The sequence below is a fragment of the Capricornis sumatraensis genome, chromosome 4 (assembly GCF_032405125.1).
Source record: "Capricornis sumatraensis isolate serow.1 chromosome 4, serow.2, whole genome shotgun sequence".
NCBI classification, from domain to species: Eukaryota; Metazoa; Chordata; class Mammalia; order Artiodactyla; family Bovidae; genus Capricornis; species Capricornis sumatraensis.
In genome coordinates, this window is record NC_091072.1 from 109,877,202 (window position 1) to 109,894,930 (window position 17,729).

General features: G+C 34.9%; 2 protein-coding genes across 25 annotated transcripts in view; one reads left to right on the forward strand and one right to left on the reverse strand.

Moving 5' to 3' along the window:
• PARPBP (PARP1 binding protein) overlaps positions 1 to 12,026 on the forward strand; it is a 56,961-nt gene extending 44,935 nt beyond the window's left edge. For 15 of the 24 annotated variants that reach the window (XM_068972244.1, XM_068972243.1, XM_068972249.1 and 12 more), the window contains 2 exons: positions 11,088 to 11,223; positions 11,686 to 12,026. In XM_068972244.1, the coding sequence (XP_068828345.1) occupies positions 11,088 to 11,223; positions 11,686 to 12,026 (477 nt within the window). The remainder of the gene's footprint in view (positions 1 to 11,087; positions 11,224 to 11,685) is intronic. The other 9 variants (XM_068972254.1, XM_068972262.1, XM_068972263.1 and 6 more) reach the window with 1 other exon arrangement.
• A 386-nt stretch (positions 12,027 to 12,412) lies between these two features.
• Positions 12,413 to 13,545, reverse strand: PMCH (pro-melanin concentrating hormone). The gene is made up of 3 exons (XM_068969666.1): positions 13,297 to 13,545; positions 12,751 to 12,949; positions 12,413 to 12,462 (listed from the first exon to the last, which is right to left on the reverse strand). The coding sequence occupies exons 1-3, from the start codon at positions 13,543 to 13,545 to the stop codon at positions 12,413 to 12,415; spliced, it is 498 nt and encodes a 165-aa protein (XP_068825767.1).
• Positions 13,546 to 17,729: the final 4,184 nt, after the last annotated feature.

The window sequence follows — 17,729 nt, forward strand, 5'->3', positions numbered from 1 at the left end:
GTGTGAAAAATAGGCTGGATCTAACTCTAGTACCGTTATAAGCAGCCAGGCAATAGAATGCTCATGGCATTAGAAAATTAGACTCCGTGTTTAACCTTTAGGATACTTGAAAACTGAGTATATCCAAATTAAAATGGTGGATTGAGTTCAAGTCATAGAATTTCCCTCGTCAATACTTAAAATGATTACAGAATAGCAAAACCTAGTAAAAATATTAACCAAAAGCAAACAACAGAAAATAATGTAAATGGATACTATAAAGTTCAAAAATGATAGCTAAGCAAGGAAACTGATTTCAGAGGGAAAAGGCACAACATGATTTAGCAGCTTAATCTAGCTCCAGTGTCCATATAGTGTGCTAGTGAGTTGACAAAGTCCTGAGAATTATTACTGAAATATTTCCAAAACTGAGAAGCCAGCTAAGTGTGTGGTGTTTTTTTGTTCTTGGTTTTTCCTTTTTAGAGAAATAATAGAAGTGGCAACTGCATAGTAATGTGGAAAATGAACTCTGGAGTTCACACATTGACTCTTTGGAGGCTCTAGTGCTACATACTGAATTGTGGCAATTATCCAAGTGATCACCTTCCATTTGAATGAAATACAGACTCTAAGTAGAGGGACTTTTTCTAGTACATATGATACATAATAAATTCTTAGAAGAAAGTACAGAACCAACCCAGACATTTTTTCAGATGATCTGTCTCCTCTGTTGAGCATTACTTCTACCTCCATCATTCTTCAGGCTACAGAAAAATGGGGGATAACAGAAAATATGCAGCCTTCAAAATGTTATTGAAGAGAAAGTAAAATGCCCTCAAGGAGGGAATAGAATCAAGAAATCACTCAGATTTGGAGGCTTCTGTTTCTAACTAGGATATAGTAGATCATCGCAAAATACCATTTCTGTTGCAGTAACAAAATAAAAGGCAGACAAGTTGGGGAAAATATATTTGAAAGACATAGGAAAGCTGTGTAAGCAAAGCAGTTTAAATAAACAAAAAATCTGGAGAGGCTAAAGTTCTGAGGTGAACAGTCTATTATCAGAGTTTTCTTCTCTGGGATTATTTTTCCACTTTGGGGTATGAGCCAGGGATTGCTCTTGGCCCCATATAAAGGAACTTAAGTGAAGCAAAGAGGAACTAATAAATATTTTGGTGTCTTGAGGGGCTGGCAAAAATTTGGAAACACTGGATGCACACTTATTTTTACCTAGGATACCTATGCTGAATTTTAGAGCTGAGTAGGAAGTTAAGGAGTCTCAGTCAAGTAGACTAAAATCACCTGCAGTCTTGCAGTTGCTCAGAAGACACGGCTCCACTTGAGGAGTGGGACCTGCCTCAAACACATGGTTGTTGCTTCTCAAGATATTTCCCGCATTTGGAAATGAAGTGGATTGGGAGACCAAAGAACACGATGTTTAACAACCTTTGAAAGACAGAGTCCTTCAACACTTAAAAGTAATTAAAGGGATAGAAGGGCAAATTGGATGTAAAATTGGGAAATTCCAACAGAGAATCTTTTTTTTTTTTTGACTATTCCATGCGGCCTGTGGGATCTCAGTTCCCTGACCAGGATTTGAACTCAGGCCATGGCAGTTAAAACGCCAAATCCTAATTCCTAGACCACCTGAAACTCCTGAGAACCAAACATTTAAAATCAAAACCAAATAGAATTTCCAGAACTGCAAAAACATTATCTAAAATTAATAATTAGGTAAATTTAATAGTAAACTAGACATAGCATTAGGTAGTACAAGTAGACATGAACATAGGTCATTAGAATAATATACAAACTAAAGCAAGGAGAGAATAAGGAATGCAAAAACAAAAGAGAAGATAAGAACACAGAATATGCATAACATATGCCTAATTGGATCCCCAGAATGAGAGGAGAAAATAGGATTGAGATAGTATTTGAAGATATACGATTATAATGTTTTCTGAAGCTTAACTGGCCCTTTCACATCAGGTAGTAGTTAAAGATGGGAGGAACAGATGCATGGTTTCCTTTAATAATGTAAAGCTACGTCTTGGTTCCAATATTATGGACCCAGAAAACTAAAAAATGTCCCTGAGTCTTTTGAAAATCCATCTGCCCTTCATGTATGTACCATGGGAAATAGATTGTAAAGCTTTGTTACATAGTAGTGTTCAACAGAACTCTCTGTGGGAATGTTCTGTAGTTTTTGCTGTCCAATATTGTGGGTGTTAGCCACATGTCTCATGAGCACTTGAAATGTGCTACTGCTACTGAGGAACTCCATTTTTAATACTGTATAATTAAGAAGAGGTGGCAAGAATACACAGAAGAAATGTATAAAAAAGATCTTCACGACCAAGATAATCACGATGGTGTGATCACTCATCTAGAGCCAGACATCCTGGGATGTGAAGTCAAGTGGGCCTTAGAAAGCATCACTACGAACAAAGCTAGTGGAAGTGATGGAATTCCAGTTGAGCTATTTCAAATCCTGGAAGATGATGCTGTGAAAGTGCTGCACTCAATATGCCAGGAAATTCAGAAAACTCAGCAGTGGCCACAGGACTGGAAAAGGTCAGTTTTCATTCCAATCCCAAAGAAAGGCAATGCCAAAGAATGCTCAAACTACTGCACAGGTACACTTATCTCACACGCTAGTAAAGTAATGTTCAAAATTCTCCAAGCCAAGCTTCAGCAATACATGAACCGTGAACTTTCAGATGTTCAAGCTGGTTTTAGAAAAGGCAGAGGAACCAGAGATCAAATTGCCAACATCTGCTGGATCATGGAAAAAGCTAGAGAGTTCCAGAAAAACATCTAGTTCTGCTTTATTGAATATGCTAAAGCCTTTGACTGTGTGGATCACAATAAACTGTGGAAAATTCCTGCCTCTTGAGAAACCTATATGCAAGTCAGGAAGCAACAGTTAGAACTGGACATGGAACAACAGACTGGTTCCAAATCGGAAAAGGAATACGTCAAGGCTGTATATAGTCACCCTGCTTATTTAACTTATATGCAGAGTACATCAGGAGAAACACTGGGCTGGAAGAAGCACAAGCTGGAATCAAGATTGCTGGGAGAAATATCAAATAACCTCAGATATGCAGATGACACCACCCTTATGGCAGAAAGTGAAGAGGAACTAAAAAGCCTCTTGATGAAAGTGAAAGAGGAGAGTGAAAAAGTTGGCTTAAAGCTCAACATTCAGAAAATGAAGATCATGGCATCTGGTCCCATCACTTCATGGGAAACAGATGGGGAAACAGTGTCAGACTTTATTTTGGGGGGCTCCAAAATCACTGCAGATGGTGATTGCAGCCATGAAATTAAAAGACGCTTGCTCCTTGAAAGGAAAGTTATGACCAACCTAGATAGCATGTTCTAAAGCAGAGACATTACTTTGCCAACAAAAGTCCATCTAGTCAAGGCTATGGTTTTTCCAGTGGTCATGTATGGATGTGAGAGTTGGACTGTGAAGAAAGCTGAGCACCAGCGAATTTATGCTTTTGACCTGTGGTGTTGGAGAAGACTCTTGAGAGTCCCTTGGACTGCAAGGAGATCCAACCAGTCCATTCTAAAGGAGATCAGCCCTGGGATTTCTTTGGAAGGAATGATGCTAAAGCTGAAACTCCAGTACTTTGGCCACCTCATGAGAAGAGTTGACTCATTGGAAAAGTCTCTGATGCTGGGAGGGATTCGGGGCAGAAGGAGAAGGGGACGACAGAGGATGAGATGGCTGGATGGCATCACCGACTCGATGGACATGAGTTTGAGTGAACTCCGGGAGTTGGTGATGGACAGGGAGGCCTCCTGGCGTGCTGCGATTCATGGGGTCACAAAGAGTCAGGCACAACTGAGCGACTGAACTGAACTGAACTGAATTTTAATTAATTTTCTCCAGCGTATTAAATAGTTGCAGTTTTAGTAGATTAAAGATACACACAAATGCAATAACTAGAAACCCTTTATAAGACTAAGAAATGGTGCTCTGACCATGAGAGACTAGAATAAATAGGATCTAAATAGGAAGAGAGGATGGAGGAGAGCATTTCAGGCTGAGCAAGCAACCCGATGAAACTATTAGATTTCTTTTCTAGTTTAAAGAAACTGTGCTTTCAGTAGTATACAAAAAGAGTGAATAAATAATGTGGGGCAAGATTAAGGAAGGTGTGGCTTTTGTGATTTTAAGGAACAGTTATTTTTTGTAGGGCTTATTTTAAGGATATGTACATGAGAACCTAAGAAAGGCAGAATATTTAAAAACTTGAAAGGAATGGTGGATACAGTGGGGCTTAAGGACTTTAGCTGCATGGTTCTCTCCACTTGAATGTGATATAGCTCTTCTGTGCATGTATATCTCTCTCTTGTTTCTGTACCAGATGGTTTTCTTACTATACTGAACAGAGTAGAGTTTACTCTGTACCCGTTTTTCTATTTCAGAGCTTTTGTCCTTAGGGTAATTTAGCTGTTCTTTACCAATCTACTTCTCTCATTTCTATACCCTGTGGTTTCTTTACTCTCTGTACATTTTTTTTTCTACCTCCAAGCTTTTGCTTCCTCTTGGTTTCTGTTACCTCATACCTTCTGCTCACATACACCTGTTAGAATCTGTTATAATTTTACTTAATTCACTCAACAAACATGTATTAAATGCCTGCTGAGTACCAGGCTCTGTCCTAAGCATTGGAAATACATCTGCAAACACACACACTCCCTGCCCTGCCCTGATGGACAAGTCTTCCCCCAGTATTTACGGGACTGGGGTGCAAGAATATAAATGGAAACCTCTGGTCTGCCCCTGTTGCTGCTGCTTAGTCACTTCAGTTGTGTCCAACTCTGTGCGACCCCATAGACAGCACCCCAGCAGGCTTCCCCGTCCCTGGGATTCTCCAGGCAAGAACACTGGAGTGGGTTCTGGTCTGCCCCTAAAATTCCTTTAATCCTGGTTCTGTTCCTTGCTCTTAGAGACCCGCCACCCAGAAACATATACATCCCATTCCCCAATACCCGTGTCATAAGCAGTAAGCCCTTGCAAGAGGAAGAGGCCAGTGCTGGCCCAGCACCTTGGCAGTTTGAGCAAGGAATTCTGGGGCCCTTAGATACTTGGAACAGGATCTAAAAAGAGAGGTCATAGTCTCTTACTCCTCACCCTGTGGGAATGAAGAGCACCGTAAGAGGACCAGAGGACACTATCGGTTGGCAAACTAAGGTTTTGTTCATGGAGCTTACCTTTTAGTTGGGAGAGGGAGAAAATAAATAAAATAATTATATTGTATCAATGTATTAGATGGTTATCAGTGCTATGGAGGGAAATAAAGCTGGGAAGGGTTATAAGGAGAGTATATTCTTTGTGTGTGTTTTGGTTTTAAAGAGAATGATCAGTACAAGTCTCTTTAAGAAGGTGACTGAAGAGTATTTTTCATTAGAATGGATATGGAATGTTTATATTAGTTTGAACTAAAATTTGAACTCATTTTGACTGACAGAATGAGGGTGGGATTTATTGCATACCTTCTAAGTGTTATACTAGATATTTTATATACCTCCTTCCAATTAATCCTTGCTGAAGTCTAAAAGGCATTATTTTCCAGTCCATATACCTAGTAAGTATCAGAGTAAGGATTGTGTTTAGATGTAAGACTTCTAGTAGTCATGTATGGATGTGAGAACTGGACCATAAAGAAGGCAGAGTGCTAAAGAATTGATGCTTTTGAACTGTGGTGCTGGAAAAGACTTGAGAGTCCTTTGGACAGCAAGGAAATCAAACAAGTCAATCTTAAAGGAAATCAACCTTGAATACTCACTGGAAGGACTGATGCTGAAGCTTCAATACTTTGGCCACCTGATGCTAAGAGCCGACTCATTGGAAAAGACCCTGATGCTGGGAAAGATTGAGGGCAGAAGGAGAAGAGAGCAATAGAGGGTGAGATGGTTGGATGGCATTACCGGTTCAATAGACGTGAACTTGGGCAAACTCCTGGAGATAGTGAGGGACAGGGAAGCCTGGCGTGCTGCAGTCCATGGGGTTGCAGAGTTGGATAAGACTTGGTGACTGAACAATAACAACTTCAAAGTTTGTGCTGTTTCTAAAGAGTAAATAAAGGCATAGTAATTATAATAAGGAGTCATAAAAATATCATGCTATTACCTAGGTCATAATATTATCTTTCCGTTATTTAGCAAAGTTAAATGAAATTTTACTGATGAAGAAATGGATCATTTGATATACTCACAAGTTCATATTTCACTAAGGACAGCAAATCTCAGGCTTTCCTGGTAGCTCAGTGGTAAAGCATCCACCTGCCAGTGCAGGAGACACAGGTGTGATCCCTTATCTGGGAGAATCCCACATGCCATGGAGCAGCTAAGTCCATGTGCCACAACTATTAAGCCTGTGCTTGAGAGCCCAGGAGCCCTATAGAGCCTGTCCTCCTCACCAAGAGAAGCCACTGCAATGAGAAGCCCTCTCATTGCTACTAGAGAGTAGCCCCAATCACCACAACTAGAGACAAGCCTGCAGCAACAAACACCCAGCACAATCAAAAATAAATAAAGAAAATTATTAAAAAAATCATAGCAGATCTCTTTTCTTTGGAAAATGTGGTATTGTAAGAGTGAAAAGATAAATTCTGAGTAGTTATATGTCAAATAGGTATGTTGAGTAATTTCCAAACTTGTTAATAAAATATATCAGTATAGTGGGGGCTTAGAAATTTCATTCCCTTATTAATACAGGTAACTGGAAGTTTCTATGATGTTTTAATATTCTGGCTCATTAGTCTTAATTTAACTGGAGTCAGGCTTTCCTTTGTGAAGTACTATTTTCCTTAAACTGGGAACCTACTAATAATTTCAGTTTTAAAAAAAGTTGTGGCAAAAGGACTTTTCCAATTCTTGGCAGGTTTGAAGTTCATTGCAATTTTACTGTGGATAGAAATCTTTCCAAAGGGGGGAAATCACTCTACAAAGGAAAACTTTGAATCCTTTTCTCTCATGTGACTTGAACATAAAATGATTTTAACAGCCATGTATGAATCTGAACATTATTCTTAGTTGTTTAGTACTTCAAAAGCACTTTCAGAAGGGAATTGTTTTGCTTATTTGTGATTCCAAATCAAATACACAGAGAGATTTGGAAAATTTGCAACAGGAAGTAATCTCAGTTCTATGTAGCCACTAATCTGGTGCAGAAAAATTCAACTTTTATGAACAAAGGAAAAGCAATCTCTTTTAAGTTATAAATACAAGTCAGTATAGCTTGTATTGTTTTAATAACTAAAATGAAGAAGCTGACTGTAAGTTCACTGTTTGAACTACATTCCTAGAATCATTTTCGAGTTGACTGTGTCCTGAGAAACCTAATTCAACGGATTTCCTACTCTATAGGAATATTCTCTTTATGTGTTACTACATAGTAACTATAGAGTATCTGCATATATCTTTAGAGTTATATATAACTCTTTCATATTTTTCACTTCACTTAATCTTGACAACTCGATGAGGCAAATATTCCCATTTATGTATGGATAAGAGAGATTTTGAGGTTTACCCAAGGTCATCTAGTTAGTAAGTAATAGGACCAGTATAAGAAGCCAGGTCCTTTGATGGCAAATCTGATGCCTTTGGCATCATATCATCTTGTCTTTTTATGTGCATTTCTTAGTTTGATATCACAATGTTGGCTCCAGTCAAGTTCATGACCAATTAAAATCTGTAAATCTTTTTCATATGTTTTAAAGTCAGATTCTCATCCTGTACATCTGTAATTGGTATTTTGAACTTAAATATAGGACTTTGTTTATCCTCATTCATTTTCATTTTGTTATTTTCTACTTATTGTTCTAGCCTTCTGAGATCTTTTCAGTCTTGATTCTATTATCCAATTTTATAAGTAGAGTGTCTTTGTGATTATAGAAGCCATCCTAGTAGTCTAGTATTCTGTGTTCCTGTTACATAGTTGGAACTTAATAAGTGATAATTGGTTTAAAAAGATATTTGTACAGGGCAGAGAAAAAACTCACATAGAATCTCTTACCAAAAAAAAAAATATCCTCAATATAACTACTTTCAGTTTTGGATATAAATGTTGCAGTATTACCATAGCACCATTATGGTTCTCTCTTGTATTTTGTTATGTTTATAAATAATGTTTTTCATGGTAAATATAGTGGCTAACTAATTTCCTTTCTCATATCAACTTGTTATCAGTATTTTAAGAATCCATTGCCTTATAACTCTAGTTTCCTGAAACTGGCCTACTCTGGCTGAGGATTAGAGAATTTCTATTGGGGGCCTGAAGAGAAGAAATCTAGCTGTCAAGAGGGCTATTGAACTTATTTTACAACTGTATTTATATAGCAAAGAGAGGTTTTTACTCAGATGTCAGTTCCCTGGTGGCTCAGAGGTTAAAGCGTCTGCCTGGAATGCAGGAGACCCGGGTTCAATCCCTGAGTTGGGAAGATCCCCTGGAGAAGGAAATGGCAGCCCACTCCAGTACTCTTGCTTGGAGAATCCCATGGGGGAGGAGCCTGGTGGGCTACAGCCCATGGGGTCATGAAGAGTCGGACACAACTGAGCAACTTCACTCACTCACTCAAGTTTAAAATTAGTACAAATAACTTTCTAAAGAAATTTTTATTCATATGAGGTATAAGATTGAGACAATGTCAGTTGTCTGTGTTCAATAATATAATTATTGTCTTTTTATGTAGAGTGTTTTATGAGTGTTACTAGGGCTTCCCGGGTGGCTCAGAAGGTAAAGAATCTGTCTCCAGATTTTGGGTTTGCCTGCAGGATACTTGGATTTGATCTCTGGGTCAGGAAGATCTCCTGGAGAAGGGAATGGCTACCCACTCCAGTATTCTTGCCTGGAGAATCTCATAAACAGAAGAGCCTGGAGGGCTACAGTCCATGGGGTCACAAAGAATCGGACACTTCTGAGTGACTAAGCACGCACACATAAGTGGTACTAATGAAGGTATTTTGGTGGGAGGTTGAAGTCCCTCAAGCCACCTGTAGGTGCCATCACTGTTTGGGTGTTATGGGAGTGCTGCTTGCCAGTCACTTAGCATCTGTTTGCTTTCATGGTCTTACTATACTCTTTATAACTCTTTGCAAGCAGTAAATTTATAATTTTCTATATAGGCCGTCACCTTGGTGAAATGAAAGAAACATTGTGTAAAAATATATTAACAGTTAGTATTGGAAGTAAAAGTTTTTGGATAATTTGCTACAGTAATGTAATATAAAATTTATTTCATTAGCTATGTTAATAGCTTTATTAATGATTTTAATTCTCTACTTATGAAATTAATACAATCCAGAAAGGGATTAAAGTTAAATCCCTAGTTAAAGCCTTCAATTGTATTTTAGGGCATCTCATGGTAGAACCTATTTAATAATAGTTGCATTTTTGTGGATTCATGAAGATCTTGGGCTATAGCTCCATCCATTGTCAAAGCCTACTGTATTTCACTTTTTAAAAAAATAGTTTTTGATCTTTTACATTTTCACATTTTTTCAGTTTTGTGTATTTTTGTGCTTAAATGGAAGACAAATTCTAATTGTCTGAATCTTCAAGCAAATTAAACATGATTTTTAGTGTTCTGGGAGTTAGAGGCTCTCATAAATACCATTACTCAAAAAGATATAAAATTTGTCATCCTGAGAAAACTTGCTTTTATGAAGCAGCTGGACTGGGGACTATTCTAATTTCTTCTAAATTATAGTCAGTGGGTTTCACTGCCATTATCTCTACAAACATCTGAGAGGGTTAATGCAGTTATCTCTCTGAATATAAAACACAATATATAATTACTGAATATATAATATAAAATCTTGCTGTTTTAGACTTCGTGAAATGTATCAATATATGCTCTGTGAGCTTTGTTCAGCATGATGTAGTTATACTTTGAAGTATTAATTTTTGAATTGTTGAAGTCCTCTTTATTTAATCATGTATTTGAAATTTAAACTTGTCTATTTCTGAAAAGGATTTGAGATGATTTCTAATTATTTGGAGAAATCTCACTATTATAATAACTAAATGGCATTATACAGCAGCTGCAATTGTTGAAATTTACATTATCTGTGTGGATTACTTTGTTTTGAAATTAATTCCTGTTCTTAAAAGAGCCACTGGTTTTATGTTTACAGAATGCATTTCCAAAAGTGTTTTCTTCACATCCTTTTCAGTGCTTAAGAATTAAATTTAGCCTTCTAATTTTCTCCTATTTCTCATGTTTTAAGATAATTACAGGAGTATACTTTGAATACTCAACTATTAAATCACTTGGTCAAATCTTGTTGTTTGTTGTTTAATCACTAAGTCCTGTCTGACTGTTTTGCAATCCTATGGACTGTAGCCTGCAGGCTTCTTTGTCCATGGCGTTTCCCAGGACAGAATACTGGAGTGGGCAGCCATTTCCTTCTCCATGGGATCTTCCCAACCCAGGGATCGATTCCATGTCTCCTGCATTGCAGGCAGATTCTTTACTACTGAGCCACCAGAGAAGCCCATCTTATTTCTTAATTTTCTAAATATTCAAGTTTTTAATTAAGAAATAAAGCCTTTCATTCAGTACTGTTTTATCTTGTTTCTTTGTTAGTTGCCTATTTTTGCTTCTTTTACCTTCTCCTATTTCTCTATTTCATCCTAGTATCTCTCCCTTCCTTAGTTTCTCTAATTTCATTTTTTTCCTAAAAGAGTTTGCTTTGTATTTTAAGATTAAAAGCTTCTATTTTTCTAGGATTATGTATATCATTATTAAACTTATAGTAAAACCCACTTTCTAAGGCAACTCGGACATAGGAATGTGTAACAAAGGCCTTTGTAGAGTTTATAATTGATTTGGTAAGCTTTTACAAAAATTATCAAAAACATACACAAAACTGATATTACTGGGAAAAAAAGCTAATTGTAGCAGTGAATGAGTTTGCAAACTATGGAATATTAAGGATTAAACGTTCCCAATAGATAATGAAATTTTTAAGGGAAATTTTTATGGTACCTCAATTACTACAGTGTATATTTCTATATAGATGAAAAAGTAAGTCAAAATAAAGGGAAAATTGCATATTTTCTTCTTCTTTCTTCTTGTTACCAGACGAAGCAAACCTTAATTAGATCTCAGTTTGCCTGTACTTATAAAGATGACTGCATGATAAGCAAGGATAAATGGAATAATGTTAATTCAACATCAAAGCCTTTGTGTGTTCTTCACATGGAAAATGACCTTTCTGGTAATTGACCTAATTGAACAATTTAATAACAATTTAATTCTAGTGTACTGATTGGTTTTAACTTAAGTAAAACTAGATTTTTTTTTTGTAATGTAAAAGTTTATATTTTTAAAGACGAGTTTATTTTAAAAGTTATATCTAAGTACAAATTGGTGTATAGAATTAGGACTTAGTTTGACTTAGCTAAATGTATTTAAGAAATAACTTGTAGTAGCATTTAAGGATTGTGTTGTGCATTCAAACAAAGCAAATTTATTGTTTGTAGGGATGAAAAGTGATATGGTAAAATGAAATGTGATAGTAATATTGCTGTATCTGTTAGTAATGTAATTTATAGCATTATTTGATTGTAAATCATAAATTTTAAAATATTCTATGTCTATTTTAAAAGTTTATAAAATCTCATGTATAATAATTTCAAGTATTATATAATTTCTTTCCTCTTTTCATCTTGCATAACAGAAGGTGTAAATTCTTCTGTTGGAAGACCAACAATTGGAACAAGTTCTGGAAATGTTCATCTGGGCAGAAATGAAAAAGAAAAAGTAGCAAGAAAATCAAGTAATCTGACAGGAAATACAAGCTCAAAAAGGAGACAGGTGGATTTGGATGATGAAAATATTCTCTGTGATAATGGAAATGAACCACTTCAATACAAAATTGTTAAGATACCTAAGACATCAAAAGATTTGCAGAATAAATTGGATGGCAAACTACTCAGAGTTGCAAAAACCAATAGATGTACCACCAAGGACAAATTGATTACTGGCCAGACGAAGTTGACTCAGTTTTTTAGACTATGAAATTATCTTTTATGTTCTTTAGGTTTGTGTGTGTATATATATATATATATATATTTATATATATATAAAACCATTTACCAAATTCTACTTAATTTTTAAGAAATGAAGGTGTAAGTTATAGTGCTTTATTATTTTGGTCTGCAGTGTACGTATGGTTAGCATGTTAAGCATTGTTTTAAAAAAATACTAGTAAGTCATAATTATGCAGAAAATTCATAAAGTTTAATGCACAAGTAAAGCAATCATTTAGGCATAACTTAATACCACTTTCTTTTAAAACAGACATTTAAAATAATACAAGTTATAGTAACATTAAGGGCTTTTTTCCCGAGAGGCAATTAAATGATTTTGCTTTCTTTTTAAACGATGATGTGGACCAACAGGCATCAGACTTGCCAACAAGGTCGATAGACTCTTCCCAGCATACACCTGAGCACTGAAGGAAAAAAAAAAGTTAAATTGTTTAAAGGACTAGTATCACACAAAGTTGATTAGAAATAAAAGAATGGATTTGGTATAGCTAAATCTGAGTAAATTACAATTATAATAACTAATTAAATACTTTTTAATTTCACGTCTTTTGCAGGAGTCACTTAATATCAAGTACAAGTTGAACCATGGTCTTATTTGATTTTGTTATGATTGGACCCAAATTCCATTAAATTCAAAGTTCTATTTTATGATATTAAGGTATAAGAATTCAATTTTAAAAAAAACTACTCACTGTCAAAATCTCTCCTTCCTATAGGAAATTTAGCTGAGTTTTCTTCATCCCCAATTTCTCTCTTTTCTTGTGTTGATTCAGTATTTTGAACTTCATTCTCAGCTGGAAAAGCTACAGATCCTTTTAGTGCAAGATAAGGTTTTATAGCCAGATTCAGTGGCAGGCCATGATTTAAGAAATTATGTTTGGAACCTGCATTCTGTAAAGAAAAGGTTGATTTGTGTTTTAACTGTTCTATTGTAAATGGAACTATAATATAATTGTGTAATATTCTTATTGATCAGTTTAAAGATGCCCTGCACTGTTTTGACTCTTTAAGAAATACTTTAGATACAAGATTTTCGGGGAATAAAAACTTTTTGAGTAAGAGATATTTCCCAGAATGGAAGAACAACCTGGTATGTATGAAATTTGCTTAATTGTTCTAATGCATACTGTGACTTGTTTTTACATGCTTCTGCTCATAAAAGTATCAACTTTACTTTCAAAAGATTCATAAAGATCATTCAAATTTCCATTGAAATAAAGGACAAGTCACACACTTACCTTTGAATTTTTGTTTTCTTCATCATTCATGAAACTGCTCTCATCATTTTTATATTGCTCCAGGGAAGGGACAACAATTGATTTTTCTGTGGTATCTTCCTTCTGAAAGGCTTTCCCCAGCCTCAACGTTTTAAATACCATGTCATCTTCTAAATTTCTTATCGACTTGGATGCTGAAAGTGAAATGCCTTGAGAAAGCAAAGAAAAAGTTAGTATTAATATGTAGGAAGAGAAATTCATTTTTGCCATCCTTAGTTTGATGTTTGCATAGAGTCAAACAAGGATGTATAAAATGAAGTGAAATTTCTCAGTCTCCTGCTTTGTAAATGATTCTTGCCTTTATATATTTTCCAGCTTGAATAAAAAGCACTTGAAAAACTTTCATCATTTTAGAAATGACTCATCAGATAGAAACCAAGCTTTTGTATAGCTGGTAATACCCACATTGTTTTGGTTTTAGTGGCATATTGTTTAAGTGTGAATTTTCTTGGAATCTTATTAAGATCCTTGGTAGAAAGCTTAGTGTTGAGGAGATTATACTCTCTTGAAAGTGAGTTCTTATTAAGGAAAACCACAGGACATCAGACTCTCCATATTCTTTTCTTGTTTATTTATATTGTTTCCTTCTGTATATTTTCAATTAAGTACAATATTAAAACTAAAGTTACTTCTTTTACTTAGGATGTGTGTGTGTGTGTGTGTGCTCATGCTCAGTCATGCCCAACTCTTTGTGACCGCATGGACTGTAGCCCACCAGCTTCCTCTGTCCTGGAATTTTCCAAGCAAGGATACTGGAGAGGGTTGCCATTTCCTACGCCAGGGGACCGTCCCAACCCAGGGATAGAACCTGTGACTCTTGCATTGGCAGGTGGGTTTATTACCACTATTGACACCTGGAAAGCCCTTCACTCAGGATTATAAGGGTCAAAGTTTAAATACTTTCAATCCTGATTAAATTGAAATAATTTTCAAAAAGGTTTTTTTTTTCCATAAATGCTTGGGAGTAGTCTTTGGTGTTTAAAGTATATATGCCTGTCAGGGTGAAAAAAAGGTCACATGTGCTATTTTGACTTATCAGATGTGTTTCTATCTTTGTATTTACAGAAGATTATTACTAATATTTATTAGTGAATTTAGCAGGTCCACAAAGAGAATATTTACATTATCCATAAACCTTAATTTTAGATAATGAGTGTGCTGTATAATTTTTAATTAAACATTTCAGAGTTAATTTCTAATGGTGACCCTGCCAACTAAGAGAATACATTCTTGTATGTATTCTTCTGGTATGCATGTGCCATAGTTTTTCTAGGGTATATTTCTAGTTTTGGCATTGCTGGATCATATAGTATGTGCGTTTCAGCTTTATTAATGCTGAAATGGTTACAGAATAGTAGTAGCCAGTTTAAGCCCCTACCTGCAAGGTATGAGAGTTCTTACTGCTGTAGGTTCTAGTTAACACTTGGCTATCTTATTGTCATTTAATGTTTATTTCTCAAATTACCAAGGAGGTTGGATGTCTTTTCATATGCTTATACCATTTAAAGAAAAAAATTTTCATTATTGGGTTGATGATTTTTTTCTTGTTGATTTATGGAAGTTTAATATATGTTAGATATTAATTCTTTGTTATGTGTTTTGATATTTTTTTATTACAGTATGTCTTATCTTTTGAATCCCTTCATGATGTCTTTTGGTGAACCAAGCTCCTTAATTTTAATGTTTTAATTTTTTATGTGCTTTTTGTGGTTAATATTTTTAATATGCTGTTATTTGGAAGTCCTTCCAAACCCTGAGATCATTAACATATTTCTATATTTTCTAAAAGTTTAAATGTTTTGACTTTCAGATTTAAATTCTTAATTCATCTAGAATCTTCTGTTTAAGAACTAAATTTTAACTTTCTCCAGACGTCCTTAACTTCTTAAATAACTCATCTTCTTCCCACCAATCTGCAATGCCATCTCTGCAGTGTATTAGGTTCCTATGTATGTGTAGGTCTCTTTCTGAACTCTCCATTCTACTGCCAGATCTACAGTATTGTTATAACTTTGAAATAACTTCTGATATCTGGTAGGTCAAGTTTCTCAGCCCTCTACTCAGTGACCAGTTTTTCTTCTGTAGAAGTTTCTTGGCTGATTTTGTCCGTTTCTTTTCCATATAAATCTTTGAATTTTGAAGAGAATTGCATCTGTTCTACAGATTAATTTTGGAGGTGAATTGATACTCTTAAGATAATTTACTTATTCATGAACATGGTACTTTTCCATATTTATTAATATCTTCCTTAATCTTTTAATGATATTTTATTGTTTCCTTCATATCTTTTTCTTATGTATCTTTGTTGTAAGAATTATAATTGTTTATAATCTTCCCAGGTCGCACTAGTGGTAAAGAGCCCATCTGACAATGCAGGAGACTTGGGTTCGATCCCTGGGTCGGGAAGATCCCCTGGAGGAGGAAATGGCAACCCACTCCAGTATTCTTGCCTGGACAATCCCAGGGTTAGAGGAGCCTGGCGGGCTATAGTCCATAGCCTTGTAAAGATTCAGACTCAACTGAGCGATTAATTACAGAATTTAATTAAGCTCTTAATTTTTAGTTATTATAAGTGGTATCTTTTAAAAATTTACCTTTTCTAAGATTATTGCTGTTTTGAACACATGCAGTTGGCTTTTCTCTAGTGTTCTTATATACAAAACACTTGTTAAAATCTTGAATTCAATAGTAACAATAATTCTTTAATTCAGTAGTTTATATTAATTCTTTGGGATTTCCCATGAAGACAGTTGGTATAAATAATAATGATATGTTATTTCCTTCTTGCAAGTATGTGTGTTTGTGTATGTTTATCTCTGTGTCTGTCCATGTGTGCAAACAGACTGACTCAAACCTGTGAATGTTGGATATGGAAATAATAATTCTGTGCAGTATTACTGATTTTACAGAGAATGCTTTTAATTTTTCACCATTGAACATGATGTTTGCTCTAGATTTTTTTGTAGGCTCCCTTTATAACTTGCAGTATGTTCTTTTCTATTTTTAGCTTATAAATAATTTTTATCATGAATTATTGAATGCTTTCTCTGCATCTCTTGAGATGATTATATTTTTTCTCTGCCAGTCTTTCATTTAGAAAGTGAACAGATTTTCCCCATATTAAACCAACCATGTATTTATGAAACAAACCTTTTGAAATATTGAATTCAATTTGGTAATATTTGATTTATACATTTTGCATTTATTATCATGAGTGAGACTGATCTGTAATTTTCCTTTCTTTTATTGCCAACATGATAATATGTTGTTCAAATCTTGTTTGTCTTACTGATTTTTTGTCTGCATGAATTATGTTATAGAGAAGTATTTGCAAATCTTTCATTATGATAATGGGTTTATCTAATTCTATTTCTGATTTGCAATTTTTGCTTCATTTATTTTGAGCTTATGTTATTAGGACATTACAAGTAGAAATTGTTCTGCATTTCCCATAAACTAAACCATGTATCGTGACTCTCTAGCTTTAATAATGTCTCTTTTACTCTCACTTTTCCTATATCATCTGTATGTTTTATATGTGTCTGTTGTAAATATCATATAGCTGAATTTGGAATATTTTGTCTTTGTCATCTTTGTCTTTTACTTGGATAGTTTAGTCCATTTACATTTATCTTGTTTATTGAATTACTAATATTCAGTGCTACTTTCTTTTGTGATTTTTATTGGTTCTAATATGCTTTCTCCTTCCCCTTATTGCCTTCTGATTTAAATTTAATATATTTTTTGTTCTTTTCAGGTAGAATTGATCTTAACTAATGTTTGTTATTGTTGTAGTTGGGTTTTTTTGTTTTTTTTTTTTAAAGCCAACTTTGTAAAGAAGGATTTTCTATAGCACAAGCAACTGTATTCAATATCTTATAATAACTAAAATGGAAAAAAATTTAAAAAGGATATAGTTATATACATATATGGGTGTATAACAGAATCATTTTGCTGTACACCTGACTTTAACACAATGTTGTAAATCAGTGATACTCCCGTATATATACATTCTTTTAAGGACTACCCTAGTGAATAACGCTTTCACTAACACTTCACTAGACATTTTAGTATCATCTTCAGTTATTTACATTTATTTAAAGTTATCAGTATTTTTGTCCTCCTCCCAAATAATGTAAAGACCTTAAAATCTTTAAATCTGGTCACCACTATTCCTAATTTGTATGCAGTTATTTTCAAAGATTTAAGTTCTATCTTGATTTTTTAATGAAACAAATTAGGGATTATTTTATTATTTTATGGGCTCCCCTGATACCTCAGTTGGTAAAGAATCCGCCTGCGATGCAGGAAACCCTGGTTCAATTCCTGGGTCGGGAAGATCTGCTGGTGAAGGGATAGGCTACCAACTCCAGTATTCTTGGGCTTCCCTGTGG

Excerpts from the sequence above, each read along its gene's own strand:
- PMCH (XM_068969666.1), bottom strand. The coding sequence starts at position 13,545 with ATGGCAAAAATGAATTTCTCTTCCTACATATTAATACTAACTTTTTCT. Across the intron at positions 12,950-13,296 it reads AAGAAAACAAAAATTCAAAG|AATGCAGGTTCCAAACATAA; the intron begins GTAAGTGTGTGA and ends TTTTCTTTACAG. Across the intron at positions 12,463-12,750 it reads AGGAAGGAGAGATTTTGACA|TGCTCAGGTGTATGCTGGGA; the intron begins GTGAGTAGTTTT and ends TTTTTCCTTCAG.